The sequence below is a fragment of the Chiroxiphia lanceolata genome, chromosome 13 (genome assembly GCF_009829145.1).
Source record: "Chiroxiphia lanceolata isolate bChiLan1 chromosome 13, bChiLan1.pri, whole genome shotgun sequence".
Classification (NCBI taxonomy): domain Eukaryota; kingdom Metazoa; phylum Chordata; class Aves; order Passeriformes; family Pipridae; genus Chiroxiphia; species Chiroxiphia lanceolata.
In genome coordinates, this window is record NC_045649.1 from 19,016,956 (window position 1) to 19,038,541 (window position 21,586).

The 21,586-nt window shown below is 39.0% G+C and overlaps 1 protein-coding gene across 1 annotated transcript in view; it reads right to left on the reverse strand.

The window, feature by feature from the left end:
• LOC116793231 (transcription initiation factor TFIID subunit 4-like) overlaps positions 1–21,586 on the reverse strand; it is a 145,720-nt gene that overhangs the window by 63,801 nt on the left and 60,333 nt on the right. The window contains exons 11-13 of the mRNA XM_032700919.1: positions 17,890–18,020; positions 15,804–15,929; positions 6,050–6,106 (exon numbers count right to left, since the gene is read on the reverse strand). Of these exons, the coding sequence (XP_032556810.1) occupies positions 6,050–6,106; positions 15,804–15,929; positions 17,890–18,020 (314 nt within the window). The remainder of the gene's footprint in view (positions 1–6,049; positions 6,107–15,803; positions 15,930–17,889; positions 18,021–21,586) is intronic.

A 21,586-nucleotide genomic window follows, 5' to 3' on the forward strand; every position in this document is an offset into this window, starting at 1 on the left:
TTGTAGAATTCATGGCAGGGCAGAACCTTATCCTTGGAAATGCAGGAAATCTTGCAGATCTACACACTGAGATCCATATGCAATAAACTTATCACTGATTATACATTATACCATGTTTCTTCAGCAGCAGGATTTGCATATGCAATTATAACGCCCCTCCTCTCCTGTCCTTCCAAGAAGTGTTATAATCAACTTCAGTCACCAGAATTTGTGACTGTTACTATAATATACCTGTACATCTACAGTAGTATCTACTGAAAAGGAAAAAAACACAGCTAACATGAGCAGAAAGCTTGAGAATGCACCAGGATTCTCAGGAGAGTATTTTGACTGATAACAGACAGGACCACTCCCCTCTGAGGTGTTTATACTGACTAAGTTTAATACTAATATTTGAGGTCATTGCAACAACTTTATAACTTCAGAAAAACCTTGTGCTCTAAAGCCAAATCCAGGGCAGTGTTGTGTGGGCTTGAACAGGACCAGAATGGTCGAAGCATTTTTCTGGGTACAAACAACAGTCCTGTGGTACAGGGAGAGTGTAAACAAAGCAACCCTGTTACCCAACTTTCTACATGTATTGACAAAAATACTTGCATTCCTTCTGCATCACAGCTACAGCACTGTAACCTGATGCAGAAAACTATTCATGAAATAACCCTGTTCTGAGGAATCATTGTTGCCTAAATATTGCATCATCATTACTTCAGGTATCACATTCCCGGCTTTTCCTTCTTTCCACCTACTGACCCTCAGATGGGTTAGAGAGCTAACTGGAAATTGAATTTAAATTTATTCCTGCTCAAGTGCTCCATTTCTCAGTGGACTGTTCTAGAAGAAACCTTTTAAAGATAAGATTGTTGCTTTTGAACCAATATTTTTATGTCAGGCACAATAAAATACAGAACTTAGATTTCTCATCATGAGGCTCTGCATTACTAGTACAGTTTTTAAGGACTTTAGTTTTGCTAAAAAGGTGAAAATAAATGAACTTGCCAAAAAAAACCCAAATCCTTTTCATTTGCTTTTCAGTTTCAGTAATTATGAAAACAGGATAACTGCAGTAAACTAACATTTAAATATTTTAAAAGAAGCCACTTCTACTGAGTTGATAAATAAATATTAGTGTGGTGACAAGAAATTATTTAGAGTAAAATTGTTTTCATATTGTAATCACCAAGTAAACGATACGAGAGTTTCAGTAATTCTGCTATGACAACTTATGTTTTTTGAGGAATTTAAAATCTCTAAGGCAATGTTAGAGTCACAGAAGATATACATCATATGATGTACACATTTCATTATTTTTAAGAGAAGGATCCCATAGCTTCTTATAGAACCCATCTGCTAACAGTCCACATATTTTTCTGCATATAACTCAGAAAAGGATATAGTTTAAAGTCTAAACCTTAGCCTGTTGTTCCAGAGGGCACTGCAGCCATGGGGATGGCAGGACCCAAGCACTGTGCTTACCACAATGCTGGATGCAGCTCCTTCTGGGAGGGTGGAAAAAACCTGTCCCTCCTCAGCTGATGCAAGAACTGAGCACTCCCAAGGCTCCTGGCCAGGGTAACACTCCCAACAGCAACCCCCCAAATGCACATCCCTGTTAAAGGACCTTGTCCAGCCCCGGGAAGATGGGCTACCCCTGCTGACAAAGGTATGCAAAGGGCTGTCTCCTGCCTTCCCCAAAATCCTAAGGCTTCCATAGGATGTACAGCCACAGGTCTGAGGTTTCCCTTGCATGGTTAAGGAGTCCTCAGAGAGCAGATCCAACTGAGTGTTATCTCAGCTGATCTAGGTCCTGGATACGTGCCCAAACGTTTATGGTGTCTGGTTTAAGTTTTTATTATTATGCAATATCCTCGGTTGGTGATGACACAAAGATTTTAACCAAGTTAATCTCTCAGGATCAAGCTCAGCTACTTGACTTTAAATTAAAACATTTTTAGCCAACAGACCCTGAATATGTAGAAAAATATCCCTGACAGAAAGGATGTTTAGGATCTTACCCTCCCTGCCTTTCCTTTAAACTTTGTATTATTAATTACTAGGTGTTGACTCAGTTTTTCCTAATCTTGATCTATTCCTGCTATCAGTCATGTGGCCTGTTTTATGTTCTATTTAATGAAGCCTTTTAATGGAAATTAGAGAACTCATAATTTCTTTAACTTACATTTGTGACTTGCCTCACTTCCAGACTACATAAATCAGTGTATTTCCTAAAACTTGACTTTAAAAGCTTTAATCACTGCTCACCAATGATGCTATTTCTTACATTAAATTGTACAAATCAAACATCTCAGAATTTGTTATAAAGAAATGCAACAAGTAACAGCTGAAGAGCAGCACTTCCCCCATTAAATGGTCTCAATGGAAAGTACTTTTCCATAGTTTATTAAATAGGTTTACCATTAAAACAATCATATGCTGTCCACTGACAAAAGGCTGCACCAATTTAAAAGTCTGAAAGTAAAGGGAGAGTTTTCAGCCATAAACCCCCCCAAAGGCAGGTTCTCTTGCTTTCACTCAAGTCCATTTGAAACAGGTTAATACTAAAGCAAAATAAGTCACTCAAACTGGAATCAGAGTGGGTTTGCTCTGGCTTAACTAAAACAGTGCTGGGGTAGGAATGAAACTCAGTTATCTGGTCCCTGCAATAGGACCATATGTATCGGGCCTTCTGTTTGCTTGGGTAAGCATTTAAATGCAGTTTAAATTTGATTTATGCCAACTTGGTTTAAAGAACATGCAGAGTGATTTGAAGACTGGCTAATAAATGAGCACGATGGAGTTACAGAAAAAAACCCACCAACAATCTTCACCTTACAGATTAATTTTAAAATGTGTTCAAAAGATCCCACTGTACATTGTCTTCATGACACTAATAAACAAGAAGGGAACTGGTAGATGTTCTGTGAAGGAAATGGAACTAATTTTTTTTTCTTTTTAAATTAGGAAGAAAAACAGAGTGTTACTGAATGAAGACTCCAAAATATCCATAAAGGAGACTGTTTTGCAACAAATACCCTTTGCTAGCCTTCTTTCTTTCCTCTTGATCCTATTATCCTTCTATAGGTACCTTTATTTTGCATTCAAAGACAATGTTTTCTAGAATTCTTTCAATGTTTTGAGAAGTTTTTTCCTAAAAGATTTAGAAGACTTTCTTAAAAGACTTTAAATTACTTCTTCTGGTATTTCATTTTCTCCCTCTGATTTTTGTCAGTAGTGTCACTGTTTAAACTGATGAAAGTCTGAAACATTATCCACTTTCAGAACATACTAAATAGCCATTTTGCTGGGATGAAAAAACAAACTATCTGACAATTATATCATTAAACAAGCAACACAGGCTAGAAGTGCTGCAGGTTTCTTGGACGCCCTCTTTGTGCTTTTCAAAACACTACCTGAAAGTCACTTTACTATTGTCCAGAAGAATATCTGAGCAACAAACGTCTTCAGGCAATACTCGAGACACAGAAATCATGGAAACACAGCTTCAAATCCAGCTTATTATCAAAGCTGACAGTATTATATTCATCAGCTTATACAAAACCTGGAAGAAACCCAATTTCTCTCTGAGTTATGGGTCAAATGCACATTTAAGAGTAGCCCAGCTGGCAGTGAAGTTTTGAAATTTTCACATTTTTGTAGGCGTTGATTCAAAGCCTTTAATTTCAAATGACAAAGGCATGCCAAAGACAGTTTTCCTAAACAACCTTTTATACTATAAAATGGGTTATATTTTATTTTGGAAGTGTCAATATCATGAGACATCAGCATAAATCCAGCATCTAATGCAGAAAAAAATATGAACAATATTAAAACAAAATCTTGCCAGTACCACACCCCACTCCCTCTTGCAAAAGAAAATGTTTTTACTAAATAAATTTTAATACTTCAAGTGAAAGTCTCTAAACCAGTTGAAGAAAGAGTTTCAGAAACCTGATTACTAAAAACAGAGACATGCTTATATTTCTTATGGTTTCAAACATGTAGAATGAAATTCAACTTCAGAGAGAGGCACAGTGCCAGCAAATTATACACTTTTATTAGAAGGGTGGGAAGGAAGGCAGGGCTGGTGTACAAAAGAACAGGGTGCAGCACTCAAAGGGAAAACCCAGTACTCCTCCTGTATTGACTCAAATCACAGAATCCCAGAATGTGCTGAGCTGGAAGGGACACACAAGGACCATCAGTCCAACCCCTGGCCCTGCACAGGCCCAGCCCCAGGAGTCACCCCCTGTGCCCCAGAGGATCAGCCAAACCCTCCTGCAGCTCTGGCAGCCTTGGGGCTGTGCCCACTGCCCTGGGCAGCCTGGGCAGTGCCCAACCAGCCTCTGGGGGAAGAACCTTTGCCTGAGATCCAACCTGAGCCTGCCCTGACACAGCTCCAGCCATTCCCTGGCTGCTGTCCCTGGTCCCCCCAGAGCAGAGCTCAGTCCCTGCCCCTCCTCGGCCCCTGCCCAGTAATTGGAACTGCAAATTTTATCGTTCCCAGGAACAGCACTGCTTGAAAATCACACACCGGTGTGATCCAAGCATTTTTAATCAGGTTACCACCAAAATATTTGCTCCCTGCTTCCTAAGAGCCCCGCTCTCACTGCTCAGAGTGCATTCCATGCACTGCTGTTCCCTGCCAGCACAGCCTCGCTCCCTCTAGTGGGAGACGATCGGCTCCTTCGGGAAACCCCAATTCCCGGCCAGGGCAGCTGCACCCCAGCTCTGCCCGGGGTGCACACCTTTATCACAGCCGGGAAGAGAACCTCGAGTTCCCTCGGACCACTGCAAATGTGGGGGTCTGACCCTGTTGTTCGCTTTTGCTTCCTCAAGTTTCCAGTGGCCAAAAAAGAATTACCATGAAAGCAAATTCTGTGGCAGCAATGCCATGGAATTAAATATTCCAGCCCACTTGCACTTCCAGCAGCTTTGGTTCTCAGCTCAACAGCAAGTTCTGCCTGCCATTAATTATCTGATTCTTCCTTTGCATACACCAGCTACGTACAAAACCCAAGTAGTATTAAAATCTTGTCTCTTTTCCTGCCAAATAACTTGATTACTCTATTTCATTTCAATACTTGCTTGACAAATCCAGCTCTGGAAATACTAAGGCCTGGTCTAACGTTTACAAGAATTCACTTCAGCAAATCTTACTACACAATCACATAATGAAATAAAGAAATAAAACTCAGCCATAAATCTGGATTTTTTTTACTGTTATATTTACAAAATCTGTATAGCTAACGGGACTACAGAACACTGTCAAGGGGGAAACAAAACAGGAAGAACAGGCCAATAAAAAACTTGCAGTTTTCCGTATATATTAGCTTCTAATGTATAATTATTACCTGTTAATGTATATATCCAAGGAAGTTGGCTAAAAAAACCAGCATTAGTTTGCTGAAGTTACTTTCAACTGATAGATATTTTAGACTTTCTGACTGATTTAAGTTACAACCCAATCCTAAAGCATGAGATGCCTTAAGCAAAGGACAGTCACTCCAATTTAAAGCAAATTAAGGTACTCAATAGTTCACAAATTGTTATTCTTAGAGTAACATGTCACAACTTGATCTGAAGTTATTTGATAATTTTTAGATTATTGTAATTTAGACAGATGAGTAAATATTCCACTGCATCACACGGAAGAGGAACTGACTGGCAATTACCTTACTTGAAAGAACATTACCAGAACAAAATTGTTAAGTAGTACATTTCTAAGAAAGTGCCATTTTACAACAAAAGACAAAGGCACATATTTTCCACCAAAATCTAGAGCTGCTGTCATCAACAACCCAACAAAAGCTACAGCTACCTAAAATGGAAATGAAAATGTAATGTATGGAAATATTCTCTTATAAAATCTCCTTAGGCTTCACATGTATTAATGTATTAGTTTGCAAACATTAAGATCAAAGGCAAAGCAACAAATACATCCTAAAAAGTTTTTAGTCAGATTTTTATTAACGATATACAAGTAGCAAGGCATAAAAAATTAATATGTTCGAGCCTTGAAATGTCAAGTGTAATGATCTCTAGCTCTGCTTACCTCCTTTGCTTTTTGTTTCAGTCTAGCTTGCTCTGGGTCTTCTTGCCTTGAGCGACTCTACATGGTTAAAAAAAATGGGGAAAAAAGGTTAACAGATGGTTTAAGAACCCCTCATCTGTTGCAGCAAGTTAAAAAATATCAAAGCAATAGGAACAGGATACAAAGTATCAAATTGATAGAAAAGCAATTTCAAACCCATAAACCTCACCCAAAAGACTGTTAAACGTTCAGTTGTAAATAAGATCTACTGTAGATTTAAATTTAAAAAAAAATCAACCCAAAACTCAAAAAAACCCCATGTTTTTGTCAATGCTAAAGTTTCCATACAGGTTTAGATTTCAATTATTTCATACAAATGAATTCAAGCATCCAAGAGTGAAAGTGACACCATTTCCACTATCTAAAATTTTTTATTTAACTCCTTACAGTCACTTATTTTAAAACTTACTGTTTGCAATTCAGCTTTTAATTAGAGAACGTGGAGGAAACAGTTGTAAAGTCACCCTCCCAAAAGGTAAATCATAATAAAGATGCTACTACCCCTATGAGCTTACTGTGAGTACAGCACAGGAACACACACATTAAACTCATTCCTGCACTACTGATATTAATGTTTTCACTTCTAAAACTGGATAAATATTGCTAAATGGTAACCTCTGTATTTTCCTTCAAAACCAGGAACAACAGCTCTAAAAACCCATTAAGAACAATTGTTTAATTGCAAAAACAACTCATAGCAGTGCATTTCTTTAGATACAGACTATTTTACAACCAGATGTTAAAACTTTTCAATTCTTACTTGTGCTGAGCATTCAAAATGATGGAATTCAAAACTCAAGAGGCACATAATACAGGCATTATACTTTTATAATTGCCTGATAGGTCAGCATTCAGCAAAGGTTGCATAAAAAGTTGCAAGAAGCTGCAACAGAACTTGTGACATCCACAGAAAACTGTTGTTCCTGATACCTGAGAGTTGCAGTAGTTTTATTTCAGTATTTCTTCAAGATTTAAAGCGATACCATGAACACAACTCCTAAAGGAATAAGAATATGTATGGCCTCTCCTCTCTGTCTTTCTCTGATTATTGCTATGCTGAAGACAGACATGAAACCTGGAAGAACATTAGTCTGCAAACTTACACATGCTCAGATTTTTTCCTGGTGTTTGAATTTCTCATACCATATTCTGTTCAGAATTTAAAAATCCAGTAAGAAAACCAAAGGGAGATTGGTTTAAGAGCCTACCCTTAAAAGAGTCACATAGTATTCTTGATACACCTGGAGAGTGCCCTGGCTATGATTGGGCAGACAGGGTAACAATGACACTGAATTCTCTATCCTTTTTCCTGTTAGTTTTTGTTGGTTTGTGTTGTTTTGGTTTGGTTTTTTACCCGGGATTGTTTTTTCTCAGCTCATGTAGCACACGTATAAAACAGTGATGATGAAGCATGGTCAAATTAAACAATAATGAGATTTTTAGACGATGTGCTTAACACTCTGCCACTGTGCACATCAGCTCCACCTTCCAACACCACCTACACCAACCAACACCTTCCAACACCAACACCTTTTGTGCCTGTTGCCACAACAGGCTGTTTGACAGGAGAGTGTCTGCAGTGAAGGACAAATTAAAACCTGAGATGGCCAATGACCAAGTCAGACTCTCGTGTTGTAGTTGTGCCAATCAAGAAAGAAACTCCTCCTTAATACAGATTGAGATTCCTTCTAATGCTGTGGTCAAACAAAAATGTGGATAATCTGACCTAGTTAATGTTCAAAGGACAAAAAGGTATTTCATGAAATATGTGGATCCGCCAGATCAGCACAGCAATCACTAAAAACCTGATTAGATTTAAACCTATCAGGTTAAAACCCAAAGGAACACCACCCCATTCAGTGAGTTGCTTCTCTAGGAGATGGGCTCAGGTAAGTATTTATGAACTGAGCTGAACCAGTCCTTGCTCTGTGGTTTTGCAGTGACAGCTCAATCACTGTGAGCCTCAGTTTCTCCAGTATGATGTATGGAAAAGCACATTTAGCCCTTTCATGGGTTTTGATGATAAATTTATAAACGTACAATGAACATCTATTGCCTTCTGAGTCTCAGAGTGAAAGCACTACAGAAACACAAAGTGTTGTTACACCACTGTATGAAGCTGAAACATTTGCCAAATGCAAAGCACAAGTTAAAAGCACATCAGCTTAAGGAGAAAGCAGAGTGTCCTGGGAGAATCCAGCTGAGACCTCTAATATTGTTACCAACTTTCTACAAGGAAGTGATAGAACCCTGGAAAACACACCAGACCCGCACTGTGTTTGGGGACATTGTAAGAAAAATTAAAGCAATAGATGCAAAGTAACACTGCAGTTTCCTAGACTCTATAAGTGAAGGAAAAACTCTGAAAGTGCTACAGAGTAAAAAAGTAACACATTTAAGAGTTGGGGTTTCCCCCCCTCCCCAGAAACCAACCAAATAAAATTAGAGCTGGAGTTCAGGATAATCTCACCAAGCAAAAGCAGATGATCTGCTCTGTGTAAACCTCCAGCCTGGTCACAGTAAATAAATAATGAAAATTACTGCAGAGGTGAGACCAGATACTTAGCTCCTGAATGATACTATATACAGGATTTTATTTCAAAAATGAAGATCTAAAATACCAGGTGAAGTTACATATATAAATCCAGACCAAAGGTGAAAGGAGAACTACTTTTACATTTAGAACAATGCAATGATTTTCTAGTTATTCCTTGAATCCACACCAAACAGCCTTTCCAAAGGCTAGCTTTCGTTTCAGACAAGCAGAATTCCAACTTTACATTGCATGTGTCACTGCATGTGTCATTACTACTAAAAAATCTGAAGAATTTAACTGTAATTATTTTCTGGGTTTTTTTGTGTTCAGATAAATTTTAATAGTTTTTAAAAAACCAGATTTCTAAAACTAGAAGACGTTCCTGCTGCCTACCACGTCAGCAACCTTCAGAAATAAAAACAGCATATGGAGGCTAAAATGTGTTACAGGGTAAGTATAAACATCTATTTCATTAATTCTTCACTTTACCATCTAATGTAAATTATAAAATGCTTCTTCAATGCTGATGCAACACAGATTTAAGCAAATGAAAATGTCAAGTTTAACAGAGGTGCCCAGATAAGCTTTAAAAATGTCACTGGATTCCCTTTACACTCCATTCCACACGTGAACATCTTTCCCTTCCTCTGAAGAGTCTGAACAATTCTGCTGCTGCTCAGCTCTTGCAGTGTTTGTCTGCATGGCACCATTTTTACTAAGCAATTATTTTAGTATTTTACACTTCTGTCAAGGTACTGACTAATCATTCCTAGTTTTTTTTTAATTGCATCTTAACTTTTTCTTCAAAGTCATTCATATTTTGGGGGTTCTCTTCCTTTCTCCTTTCCCCTCTAACATCCAAATATTAATATGCAGCATCTCACCTGTTCTGTGAAACACACTTTTCCAAAATCTTTTAATACACCAGTGTCTCCTTCCTCTAAAGCTTTGGAAACACCCACTAATCACAGAACTCACCAAATCAAATACTTTCAAAGAGTTTATCACAACTCCTTTGCCTTCCCTTCCCTGTTCATCATGCCTAGATCTGTAAATAAAGCAAGCATTTATGTAATGTATTTTCCTGTTGATGAATAAACACCTTTAGAAGCAAGCTGGCTTCCCATAGTAATTTTAGAGAAACCTAGGACTGATCCTAACCAGATTACATACTTTTTAAATACATTAAATGCTGTCTCCTACTCAGAACTTATTCACCAAACCAGGTTTGTTAACATTTCTCCCAAACACAAGCTAACTTTATTAGACCAGACAGCCTGATATTTTAATTGTGAAGAATGAAAGTGCTTTGTGTTAGAGAACTTGCTATCCTATTTATCTGAAACCTGCATAGATCACATTAGGTCTATGGAAATATTGGACTTTCAAAGTATGAAAAGCAGCATATTTTAATGTGTGTATTCAAAGCACAACAGAAATAAGGGGGTTCGTTTACATGTTACCAAACTCCCTAATGTTCCAAACCTCAGCTTTTCCCCTTGCCTGTGTTAAGGAAGGAGGCCACACAAACAGACAATTACACATCTAACAGTGTAGTTTTGAGGGGATTTTGGATTTCACAGAATTGCCTTACATTAGAAAGCAACAGTATTTTTAAAATAATAAGCCCATGTAATACTTAAATCCAAGCACCAATTACTTTTAAAATTGGAGGATACCCTCTATGTATGCAGATGGACAGACTAATAGTACTTGGATGTATGTAATTATCAAAATTATTCAGTATTTTGTTGTGATTAGTAATACCAAAGTTGCACTGTTGTTAATTTTTGTCCCACCAACAAAAAAAAGTTTTCTGTTAGATCTGTAAGAATTTTGAATTCTCAGCTTGTTCCACCTGTGGTAGGAAATGTCTCACCGTGTCTCTCCTGCATTTAGCTACACCTGATCCCAGTAAAGGCACTTGCAGCTCTACTGCCCTTTCCCAATACATACACTGGAGCCTTTAATGCTTCAACTTCATCTTTTTTCATTAAATAAAGTCAAGAGTCACAACTGCAGGTGCTGTGCTGTTGAGAGCCACCGCCGTGCCAACAGTTTCAATTTGAAACCTATTTTTTCCCCATTGATGACATTAGAACTTCACCCACGGCTGTACCAGCTTATAACTTTCACTTCTAATTAAAGAAATTAAATTGGCAACATGAAACACTTTGCTTTCACATTAGCTTTGTTAATAAAAAGTGGAAGTTAAAAGCATCATAGCTGAGGGTGAAACGCTGCTCGACGTTACGGCCACGCTGAGGTGGAATGCAAGAGCTCAGGTCTGGGAAATGATTTATATTGAAATCATTAAAATTGCAGTGACAAATTCCTAAAAACTCAGAAAATTATCTCAACACATTGAGATTATCTTTGCTCTCCTCTCATCAGAAGGGAGTTCCAAGTCCATCTCACAGAAGGCTGCTCTCAGAAGAGAGGGGAAGGATTAAATTGGCATGAGAGCTGAACTCAGCTCTGACTCACAGAGCAGCCCCTTCAAGTCATCACAGGACATGTGTAAGGGAATCTGCATCACCAAATTTCAGGGAGCTCTCCAATAAAAAGGCCCTTTAGCCCGTAGTACTATAAAAATCACTATCATCCATAAATGCTAATTAACTTTGCAAACAACTCTAAACATGACTTTCCATTTAGTTATGTAAATTTTCTTTTTACAGAACAGATCTTATTCTTGTGAATAAGATATCTTGTTATATTTAAGATCCAAAAACTTGACAGGCTTGTGCTACTGACACAGAACACTCAAAATAACAGACTAATAGACTGTATACATTGGAAATTAAATTTCAAAGTTAATTTTATAATAAAATAAACATGCATTTAGCCAGTTTGAGCAGATGAATTAACACAGTAATTTTAACATGATCCACTTTATTATAGATTATAACACACAAGTATGATTCATTCATGTTCTGAAAACCAGGACAACCCCAAGCTGTGTATCTTCACTGCATAAAGCACCACTCTGAAAAAAAATAAATCAGAAATAAAATCAAACAAACAACAACAAATCAGCTACAACCTCCTACTCCTCCTGTTGCCAGAAATATTTCCATTACTAGACCAGAGTTTCCTTCAATCTGACAGACACCACCTGCATTTCCCAGGTTTTGGAATCAGCTCTGAAGGCAGCAAGAACACAGATTTACTATGTAGGACCCGTGCTTTGTTGGGTTTGGTTTTTTTTTAGAAAGTCCACACAACACACACCATGTCAAATGGAAATTCCTCAAGTGATTTTAGCCTGGCTTTTGACCTTTCTGCAGCTCTTCCCTCAGCTCTTCCTGCTCTTTCCTGTAGCAGTCATCTCAGAGCGGAGCAGGAGATGTCTGGCCCTGCACACTCCTGGGAACAACAGCCAGTGGAGCCTGACTGGGAAAACAAACAAGGGCCAGGAGGTGACTCTCCCAAATATTTCCTTCAAAGAGACTGTGCTCTACATGTGCTCATGTATAAGAAGGACCCTCCCTGTGCCTTTGGCACGTGCCAGGAAGGAACCCAAAGTACTGACAGCTCAGGGTCTCCCTGCAGAGCTGCTGCACGGGACACCTCAGAGTGCCCGAGGGTGGGAAACAGGAGCTGCTCCAGCAGCAGGAGGTGACTGGACCTCACAGCCTGGGGACCAAGATGTCTTTAAACACTTCTATGATAGAAATAATTACTGGGAGTATATTAGAGAAATGCTTTGGGCTACACGGTCTAGGCTGGTATGGGGACACTGGGGGACATGATGCAGGACCCCCGAGGTGCAAGAGATCATTCCACTCCTAAAACAGCATAGTTGTGCTTTCAGTTTTTAGGTTTTACATTTAAAAGAAATTATCTGTTGCATTGGTACTGTAGTATAGTATGATTTTGGCCTTTCCTGTCAAGTTTGTCTTCCCCCACAATCTCTCACTGGAATGAGAACATCAGTTGTTGTGCTTCTAAGCTTGTGATATGAAGTTTCTATTTCTCAAGTATTTCCCAGGCATGGGACATAAGATTTTGTTAATATTCTCTCATTTAACAATCTAAATAATACTGCTATTTTGTTACTTGTGAGCTTCACAACTAATTTTAACTTAGACAGTGACTTTTCTCACAATGTCAAAAATTGTATTCTTTTAACCTTTTTTTTTCTTTTATCTGCCCATCTGATTTGTTCTCTCATTCTCCCAAAAACAGTTTCTGAAGCAAACCCAACCCCATCTGGGTGCTTACAAATCCTGCAAACACATCCTACTGTAACAACTGAAATTGTGGTTGCAGATCAACCACAACACTCCTGTCAAATATTTTCCTTTCTCCTCCTAATGAAACCAACCCATCACACAAAACAACAAAAACCTGCAAACCTGACACTTTCTTTGACCATCATTTGCATTTTTTTTACCCCTTACTGAACTCTAATGCAAAATTACCTAATTGGCTTCAAGGCTGCCCAAAGACTCATGCTGCCTCCCCTTTGATTTCAATCTATTCCTTCATTTTTCATTATCTTCTCCATTGATTATTCTGTGATTAAGTTGATTATTTAATACCATCCACTCCAGTGCCTGAAACATTTCCTTCCCTATCTTACTCTTTGTCAAAACCTGGACTTTGGCTGTTAACAAGGCTCCAAACTGTAAATAATTAAAAAAGAATTTTCACTGTGCACATTCAACCTGTTTATGTTCTTCCACAGGAGACAGCAGATGAGGTACCACTGGCAGGAAGTTTTGAAACTTTCATTAAACATGTTGCAAAATAATTTGTCAAAACACAAGATAAAAGATCACTCTGTTTGTCTAAAAGGCCCATTAAGAAGCTGCAGTTAAAAATAAAAATAAGTATGATTTTTAGATTTAAGCACCTGCAGCAAAAAAAAAACAAAACAAAAAACAAACAGCAATTTCATTTTAAAACACAAATTTTTCTGTCCTTTATAAAGACAACACTGTCAAGAAGACAAAGGTGCCATGGTTGGGGAAACAACACATTTGCATGTGGATATTTCAGTCTGCAGAGTCAGTGTAACCATCACCCCCTTTGCAGACACCATCACTGTTTGTCAGGGCAGATTTTAACTGTGCCACTACAATTACTGCATCCTCTTCACAAGGACTGAGATATCCTTAGGCAAGTTCATAAAGGACCCTAAAAAAACCCCAAATCCATGGGAAGGAATTAGTGTGTAGGAATTCAGAACAAAGACCTCAACAGATATCACTAGTCATGGACAGGGGCTTTTGCATTTCAGCAGCACCACAGATCCTAAGGAAATAATGAAAAATCTGTTCTTTAGAATAAAAAATTGTAATCTCACCATATTTTTGCCAAACTATGTCCTACATAAGTCTTGCAATAGGTTGTCAATCCATTGGGATGGAATGGGGAGCACCAGCTGAACACTGCACAAAGTTCAGTTCCAAAGTGGCATTTACCCTTAAATCACCACATCTCACAAGCACCTCCCCAGAGGTTCACAACATCTTCAGCTTCTCTCTCTAAACATTAATATTGATAAATCAGCACTGCTCTGCCATGGCTACTCTGTTGTTTGGGTTTGGTTTTTCAATACCTCCAGGTATTTTTCTAGGATACCATGTGTTTATGCCAAGCTGTCTCCTACGACTCCCTGGTTAGGAAGTTGATTTGTGCATTCATTACTTTCATTAAGGCAATTTTTTCAAATCAATCAAGAGACTCTTTTACATTTCTTTGTTGCAGAATTCTTCAATTTGCTCTTCCTGTAATCTGTAGGAATCAAACTTGATGATCATGTATTTATTTCCTAAATTTTGACTTCACAGGAGTTTATATTATTCAAGACTAAACCAACAACTAAAAAAAACCAACCCAGACTAAAGAATATCAATTCATGAAGGAATTCAGGTTGGAAGGAACAATGGGAGGTCATCTAACCCAATCTCAGATCAACCAGCTTTGTGCAGTCAGGGAAACATTTTTGAACTAAGGACTATAAGCTACTGCATTTTTCTCAATGTCCATTAAAAAAGCAACCAAAACAAACAACAAGCAGCAGGATACACAGAAAACATGATTCATCAAGATGTATTCACTGAATGGAGAAAACAGGATAAATAATAAATAGGCATTTCTTTATTTCTAATAAATAAGAATTAAGAGTGAAAACAGGAAATCTATTTTCATCAAAACATTTGAAGAGTATCTAATGTTATGGGAAAATCTGTGGAATATTTACAATGTGAGCAATTATAAATTAAGAGTGCAAAGAGGACAGATTAAAGTATCCTAATTGAGAAATAGATTTCTGAAACAAGCAAGGTTAGGTTTAAAAAAAAAATAAGATCTCTCAATTCATGAACATTATTGGCACAAAATCAGGAGGCTGTGTTACAATTGAACATTAAGTTGTTCTGTATAATCTTTTCAGCATATAAAATAAATAATTCAATGAAAATTCAAATACAATTAGAAATGGGACAAATAAGGGATAAACTTATTTGCAGTTTGATGTGGTATATATATAATTAAATTTACAGTCATAAGCAGGAGATTTATCTATACCTATGTGCTCTTGAAACAATATTATCTGAGTTTGTTCTATTGCATGTATAAAAATTGAGTTTCTGGAACTGAAGCTACAAAGGAGCAAAGTCCAGAAGAACTGATAGTTCACTGAAGACAGGCACGAATCAATCACATAATGCAGTTACAGAGAGGTGACTGGAACACAAATTAGGATAAACAAATGAAAAACACTGTTTAAAAACAAAGTCTAGAAACTTAAGAAGTAAAAAGCCTCAAAAAAAAATCCCTAAGAATTTACTGAATTGTGTTTAAATACCAGAAGTGTGAGGTTTGATTTTCAAGGGGCACAGAAACCCTGGCATCTTTTAAATTTCAAAGGCAATTGAAAAATTATTTCCCAGAGTTACTTTGAAAATTTTAGCCATTGTCTCCTGTATTTCCAAGAACTCATCAAATCCAGAGCTGTATCCTCAAAACACAGAAGAATTCCAGTCAGGTAGGTCTGGAGTCATCCCAGATCAGAGCTTGATTGAAGGAGTTAAAGGTGTGAGGGCTCAACAGTATTTTTGTTGTAAGACACAAAATATGTTTATGAAACAGATCCCACAAAATTAAATAATTGTTTAAAGACTATGAATGGTTAAGTAGTTAAAAAAAATAGAGTAGAACTGATACCTTGGCAGCCTTTAACAAGATTTCCCTCTCTTGTTCATCTTTCCTTTGCTTTTCTAAACGCTCCAGCTGTTCAAAGAACTTTAACTGTGCTCGGACGTCTGTAGCTTGTTCGTACCACTCATCATCCTGCAAAACAGGGACAGTGTTCTACAAAAACAGGCTTTTTTACAAGACTATGCATTTCAGGGCTGAAGGTGTTCTACATTAAAATCTTTCCGTTGTATGAACCATAAAAAGAACATTTCTATTTTTTAAGCTCGGGGAATGAAGCCAGCCTATGGTTAGTAATGCTGCTAGAATCTGATTATTTAATTAATAGCTAAGCAAATCAAAAAAACACAAGATTGATTTATCAGCACCAGAGACATGAAACAGTTTAAAAAAACCCCAAACCAACAGACTTACTGATGAAAAACCTCTAAGATGCTTAAGTTTATTTCTGAATAATCCCAAATACAGTTTATAACCAGGCTTATAACCTAAAATTCCTGTATCTGTACTCATCTTGAACTAGTAACAGACCTTATCAAGATGCAGCATTATAAAAGCATTAAAGTTAAAAATTCACTTGAAAATAAGCCTCTAATGACAATTAAAACTGAAGCTTATTGCAACTAAGAGCGTGTAAGCTTTCCTAGTACACAACAACCACAAGAGTTTGTGACACGAGCCACGTGGGAACACTTAGAATGTCAGTCAGAAAAATAAGTGATCCACATTACTTCCATCCTATTTATCTACTTAATGTTTTCCTTTTTGACTGCAGTGCTATGAAATCAAAGAAGACCATTAACCAAAAAAAATATAAAATGCAATGACAATGCTACAATTTAATCAGAGACAACGCTCATTTTTCCCTAAGAATGTGTTAAGATATTATTTTAAATGCATCTTTGGCTTAAGATGGACTAAGTGAATTGTTTTCTCCTCAGACACCGTCCTAGAGAGAAGAAAGGAGGGATTTAACTCTGCTGAAGCTGACAAAGAATACTGGAAAGAAACAAGGAGATTTTCCTTTTAGTCCAATATAGCAGAATATATCCATCAACTGCAATGAAAGATATAAGTGCAGGTAATAATCAGGAATAGTGGCCTTTATTTTTGTAATCCATTTTCTATCACAGTAATGTTGACTGTAGTCAGAGATGCCAAAGGTGATTATTTCTGCAAATATCACATGGAATTAGTCCGACTGTGACTCAGGTTTGGGAAACAGGTGGGCAAAGATGCAGTCCAAAGATGTTTGATCAGAATTCCACTCCAGGAAAACAAAACAGTACACAGTAAAACCAAGAAAAAAACTAATCCAGAGCTACTCGATGTATATATATGCTAAAGAAATCTAAACACAGTTTAGACAACACACAACCAGTTATTGCCATCTTGCTTTTACACCAGTTTAACAACTATTAGCATCTTACTTCTATAGAAAAAGGTACTTCAAATATATCAATAAGGATGTTTGATTAATTTGAATTTCAACCTGGTTTGCAGATTCTTATTTAAATTTCCCCCCTGGTTTAACATATCAAAGTTGTTTCAGTTTTCTTCAGGAACACAACCACTAACAAAAGAATCAGAGTAGCATTTTACCTTTAAATACTCTTTTTAAAGAGAAAATCATGTTTAATTACAGCAAAGAATTTAGAGCAGAATTCTTTAGTTGCTCGTTTAAGACACGTTGGTAGCTTTTGCAAAATACTAATATTTCTCACAGCCAAGGACACATAGAGTTACTACAGATTCTGAAATACCAAAGCAATGTTGATCCAATTAACAGATACCTTGGTCAAAAAAGGGGCTGTCAAGAACCAACAGCCCATGAGCAGAAATAGCTGAGCAGATGCTCCGTGTCAGACACTTCAGCAGAGAAAGACAAAACAATTCACACACAAATTCTGTTGCAGAGGAGGAGGACGAAGCTGACAACAGATCTCCCATCCCACCTCTTTCTGTTTGCTGAGGTGGTCAAACCTGCAACTAAGACAAGCTTTGCACCCAGAATGAACCAAAACATCTCCATGTGCTAAGTAAAACCAGCACCACACCTCTCTGTAAAATATAACACCTTTGTTTGTACACTTACTTTGTAGGATTCCATGCGGTGCTGGGTTATCACTGTCACTTTTTCTATCACTGTCCTCAATCTGTTCTGTGTTGCATGGGAAATAAAAGTAACGACCTCAGCTGGCACATCAGTAATTCCTAGTTTTTTAGCTAAAGCAAAGAAAACAAAACAAAACAGAATTAGCTTAACCCCCCACAAATGAAACCCCAAAGTTCTAAAGGGCTTTAAGTCATAACTTCATTTTCTTGAACAGAAAAATCCATGACTGTGTATTTACGTGGCTTTGGTGACACATTCATGATCCCTTGAAAAGGATGTGACTGTACTTTAAAAGTTTGAAAGAGAAATCAGAGAATTTCTTTAACACTTGAAAGCATTTGAGAACTTTGCTGAAGTTTATCCTAATATATTACAAGAAAGCATAACAGAATATGAGACAATTTGAATTCTCAGTTGTTCTACACAAGAAAAAGCAATTTGTTGTCAGAAGCATTACTGCAAATGAATTTCAGTGTCCATGAGGTGAGGCTGCAGCCCAAAGCCCACTGTTCCATCCTTTAGCCTCCACTATTGGCATAGTACTGACAACAGAAATTCTTTAGGGAAAAAATCCCTATTAATTGAATATGAAGAAGTAAAGTCATATAAAAAAGTTATTTAGAAACATCAGTTGTCTCCCAAACACATATTCATAGCTACTTGGACATTTGATACTTGATGCTGAGTTTATAAGAAAAGCAAACAGTCTGCAGTCTAATGTATTTATACATTTAAAAACACCTAAGTTACTGAAAGAATGATATAGGTAACACTTAAGGATTCCTAAATTCATCAAAATAATTACTAAGTATTAGATATAAAACCATAGATACACAAATATACACACCAATCTAAACTACAGTCCTACCAAGGCATATATGTGAGTTGTCCCAGCAGGACAGTTTTCTGTACAGCAAACTCCCTGTGTGCACACACAGATATATATATATTTCATACAGGAAAACATCAGTAGTTGCATTTTGTGCGGCTCATTAGAGATGACCCACTATAAAGGAATAAATAAGCTGATTATACCGAGTCAGTTTTCCACTGAATGAGCACGAAACTTCTCAGAGCGCTCTGGCTGGGACACATAACGGGTATGCAAACCACACGGGACGTTTGTTTGAGACTGTTTTGGAAAGTGTGAACTGCAGGAGGAACCCTTGGTTGTGGAGGGGCCTCCGAGCCAACACAAACCTGGGAGGCTTGCTTGTTTGGCGGGGCATTCCCACCTCTGCCTGGCCAAACTCCAGGGCAAGGAACCATCACACGTCTAAAAATAACGTGGAGGAAGTGAGCGCCAGGGTGTTCCCATCACCCCGTGTGTGATGGGAGCGGTGTGTTCCCATCACCCCCTGTGTGACAGGAGCAGTGTGTTCCCATCACCCCGTGTGTGATGGGAGCGGTGTGTTCCCATCACCCCCTGTGTGACAGGAGCAGTGTATTCCCATCACCCCGTGTGTGATGGGAGAGGTGTGTTCACATCACCCCGTGTGTGATGGGAGCGGTGTGTTCACATCACCCCGTGTGTGATGGGAGCGGTGTGTTCGCAGCACCCTGTGTGTGTGTTCCCATCGCCCCCTGTGTGACAGGAGCAGTGTGTTCCCTGGTTGGGTGCTCAGTTCCACCCCCGTGTGTGATGGGAGCCGAGCTGGCAGCGCTCGGCAGCACCGCCGGCTCCTGTCAGCGCCCGCTCCATCACCGGGAGCGGTCCCTTCCTGCGTCTCCATCACTGGGATCAGCCCCTTCCCTTGGCTCCCGCCCCGCCAGGATCGGCCCCTTCCAGCAGCACAGCACCGGACCGGCCCCTTCCCGCAGCTCCAGCACCGGACCGGCCCCTTCCCGCGGCTCCATCGCCGGACCGGCCCCTTCCCGCGGCTCCATCACCGGACCGGCCCCTTCCCGCGGCTCCTGCCGAGCCCATCTCAGTGCTGCTGTACCCCGGCTGCGCTGCCGCGCCTCCCACGGCACAATTCTCCTCGCCAGCTCTTGCCGGTGTTCGTTTTTTTAATGATTCTTTGAAGTCTTTACCTCTTCAACCGAGTTAAGCCATCGCCGGCTCCGTATCGCACACGTTACCCTAAGGACTGCAGCACAATGTACATATATATGCCTTTTAACTGATTTTCGCCTTATTGTGGAAAAAACTAAATTAAATCTTTCTTGGTGCCCAATTTGTGGTGTGTAATAGAGCTGGAACCCCGCTCAGGCTGCTGAGAGCTGAACGTGTAATGGAAAGCAGACACACACATTAAATCCCAAGGCTGCAAGTGCCACCCAGGCAAATGAAGTCCTTGAAGTCAGGAGGACGATTCCTATGGGCAGGAGAGACTCCTCCGAGTCAGACTGGCACTATCAAGGCCTACTTGAGCATGCACCATTTTATTATGCAAACATGTGTAAGCAAAGCCATCAATCAAAAAACCCTAATCTGAAGGATAAAATGCAAGAAAGAAGGCAAATTTAATTAACTAGTATCCAGAAATGAGATTTGAAATGGAAAATTCTGCTCAGTATTCTAGGTAAGGGTATAAGTCTGTTATTGGTAAAATCCTTTGAATCTCAGTGGTGTAACTACAGCTACCCAACTTCCCTGAAAACACACACACTCCTTTACTAATAAAGAACTGTCACCATCTTGGTTTTTTCACAATAAAGGTTTTCCTAATTTTAAGACTTTATTCTAAGCAAATTCAGCAACTAGACAGCTTGTCTTGTCCATTTAACTCTTCAGAAACTCATCCATAACCAACAGACCATTCTGAGATGCCTGGTTCCTTTAGATTCTTGTCCTTTGTCCTCTTCATCAGCCTCTGCAATATCCCAGTAACTTTCTTCTCCTGAAGTCCCTCAACACAGTATTCTCAAGTCCAGAAAAGTACCTGGAGGCCATGGAGTCCCTCAAGAATCTGTCCTGGGACTTGGCCTTTTTAACAGCTGTCTCAGTGACCTCAGGGGTGAGCCACAGACCATCCTCACCACAGATGGCACCACACTGAGGTGCAGAGGGAAAGGAACCTCAGGAAATTCCTGAAGGATGAGTGCAAAGCACCTGGGATGGACTCACTCTCTGGAACAACACCTCGTAGGGCAGCAGCACTGATGGGAAGCAGGAAGAGGCTGGAGGCCAGCAGGCTGTCCAGGATCCAGCAGTGCATCCTGGCAGTGATGAACACAAGCAGTACAGTGGGCTGTGTCTACAGCAAAACGGTGGATCAACAGGAACCAAAACATCAAGGGAAGAAATTCTTCCTCCTCACCCAGCCCACATCCAGAATACTGCCATTTTGGGTCACCTGGTACAAGAAAAACTTGAAAAAACTTGAGCCCAAGGAAAAGTCAGCAAGGTGGTTATGGAGTTGGAGCATACGACCTGTAAGAGGAGAACCTGAGGGTTCATCCTGGAGAAAGAGGGCTTAGGGGGGAATTTATTGCAAAGATGGAGTCAGACTCTTTATTGAGGCTGCCTGGAAGAAGAATGAGACATAAATTCATAAACTGAAACAGCTGTTTCTGACTGGATATAGGGAAGAATTCTTTTATGAAGACAATTAAGTATTGGAACACTTTGCATAAATAGTTGTAGACTCTCCCACCTCCCAGGATTTTAAGACTCAGATAATGCCCTAAACAACACAACCTTGTCTGAATTTAATGTTGACCCAGGTTTGAG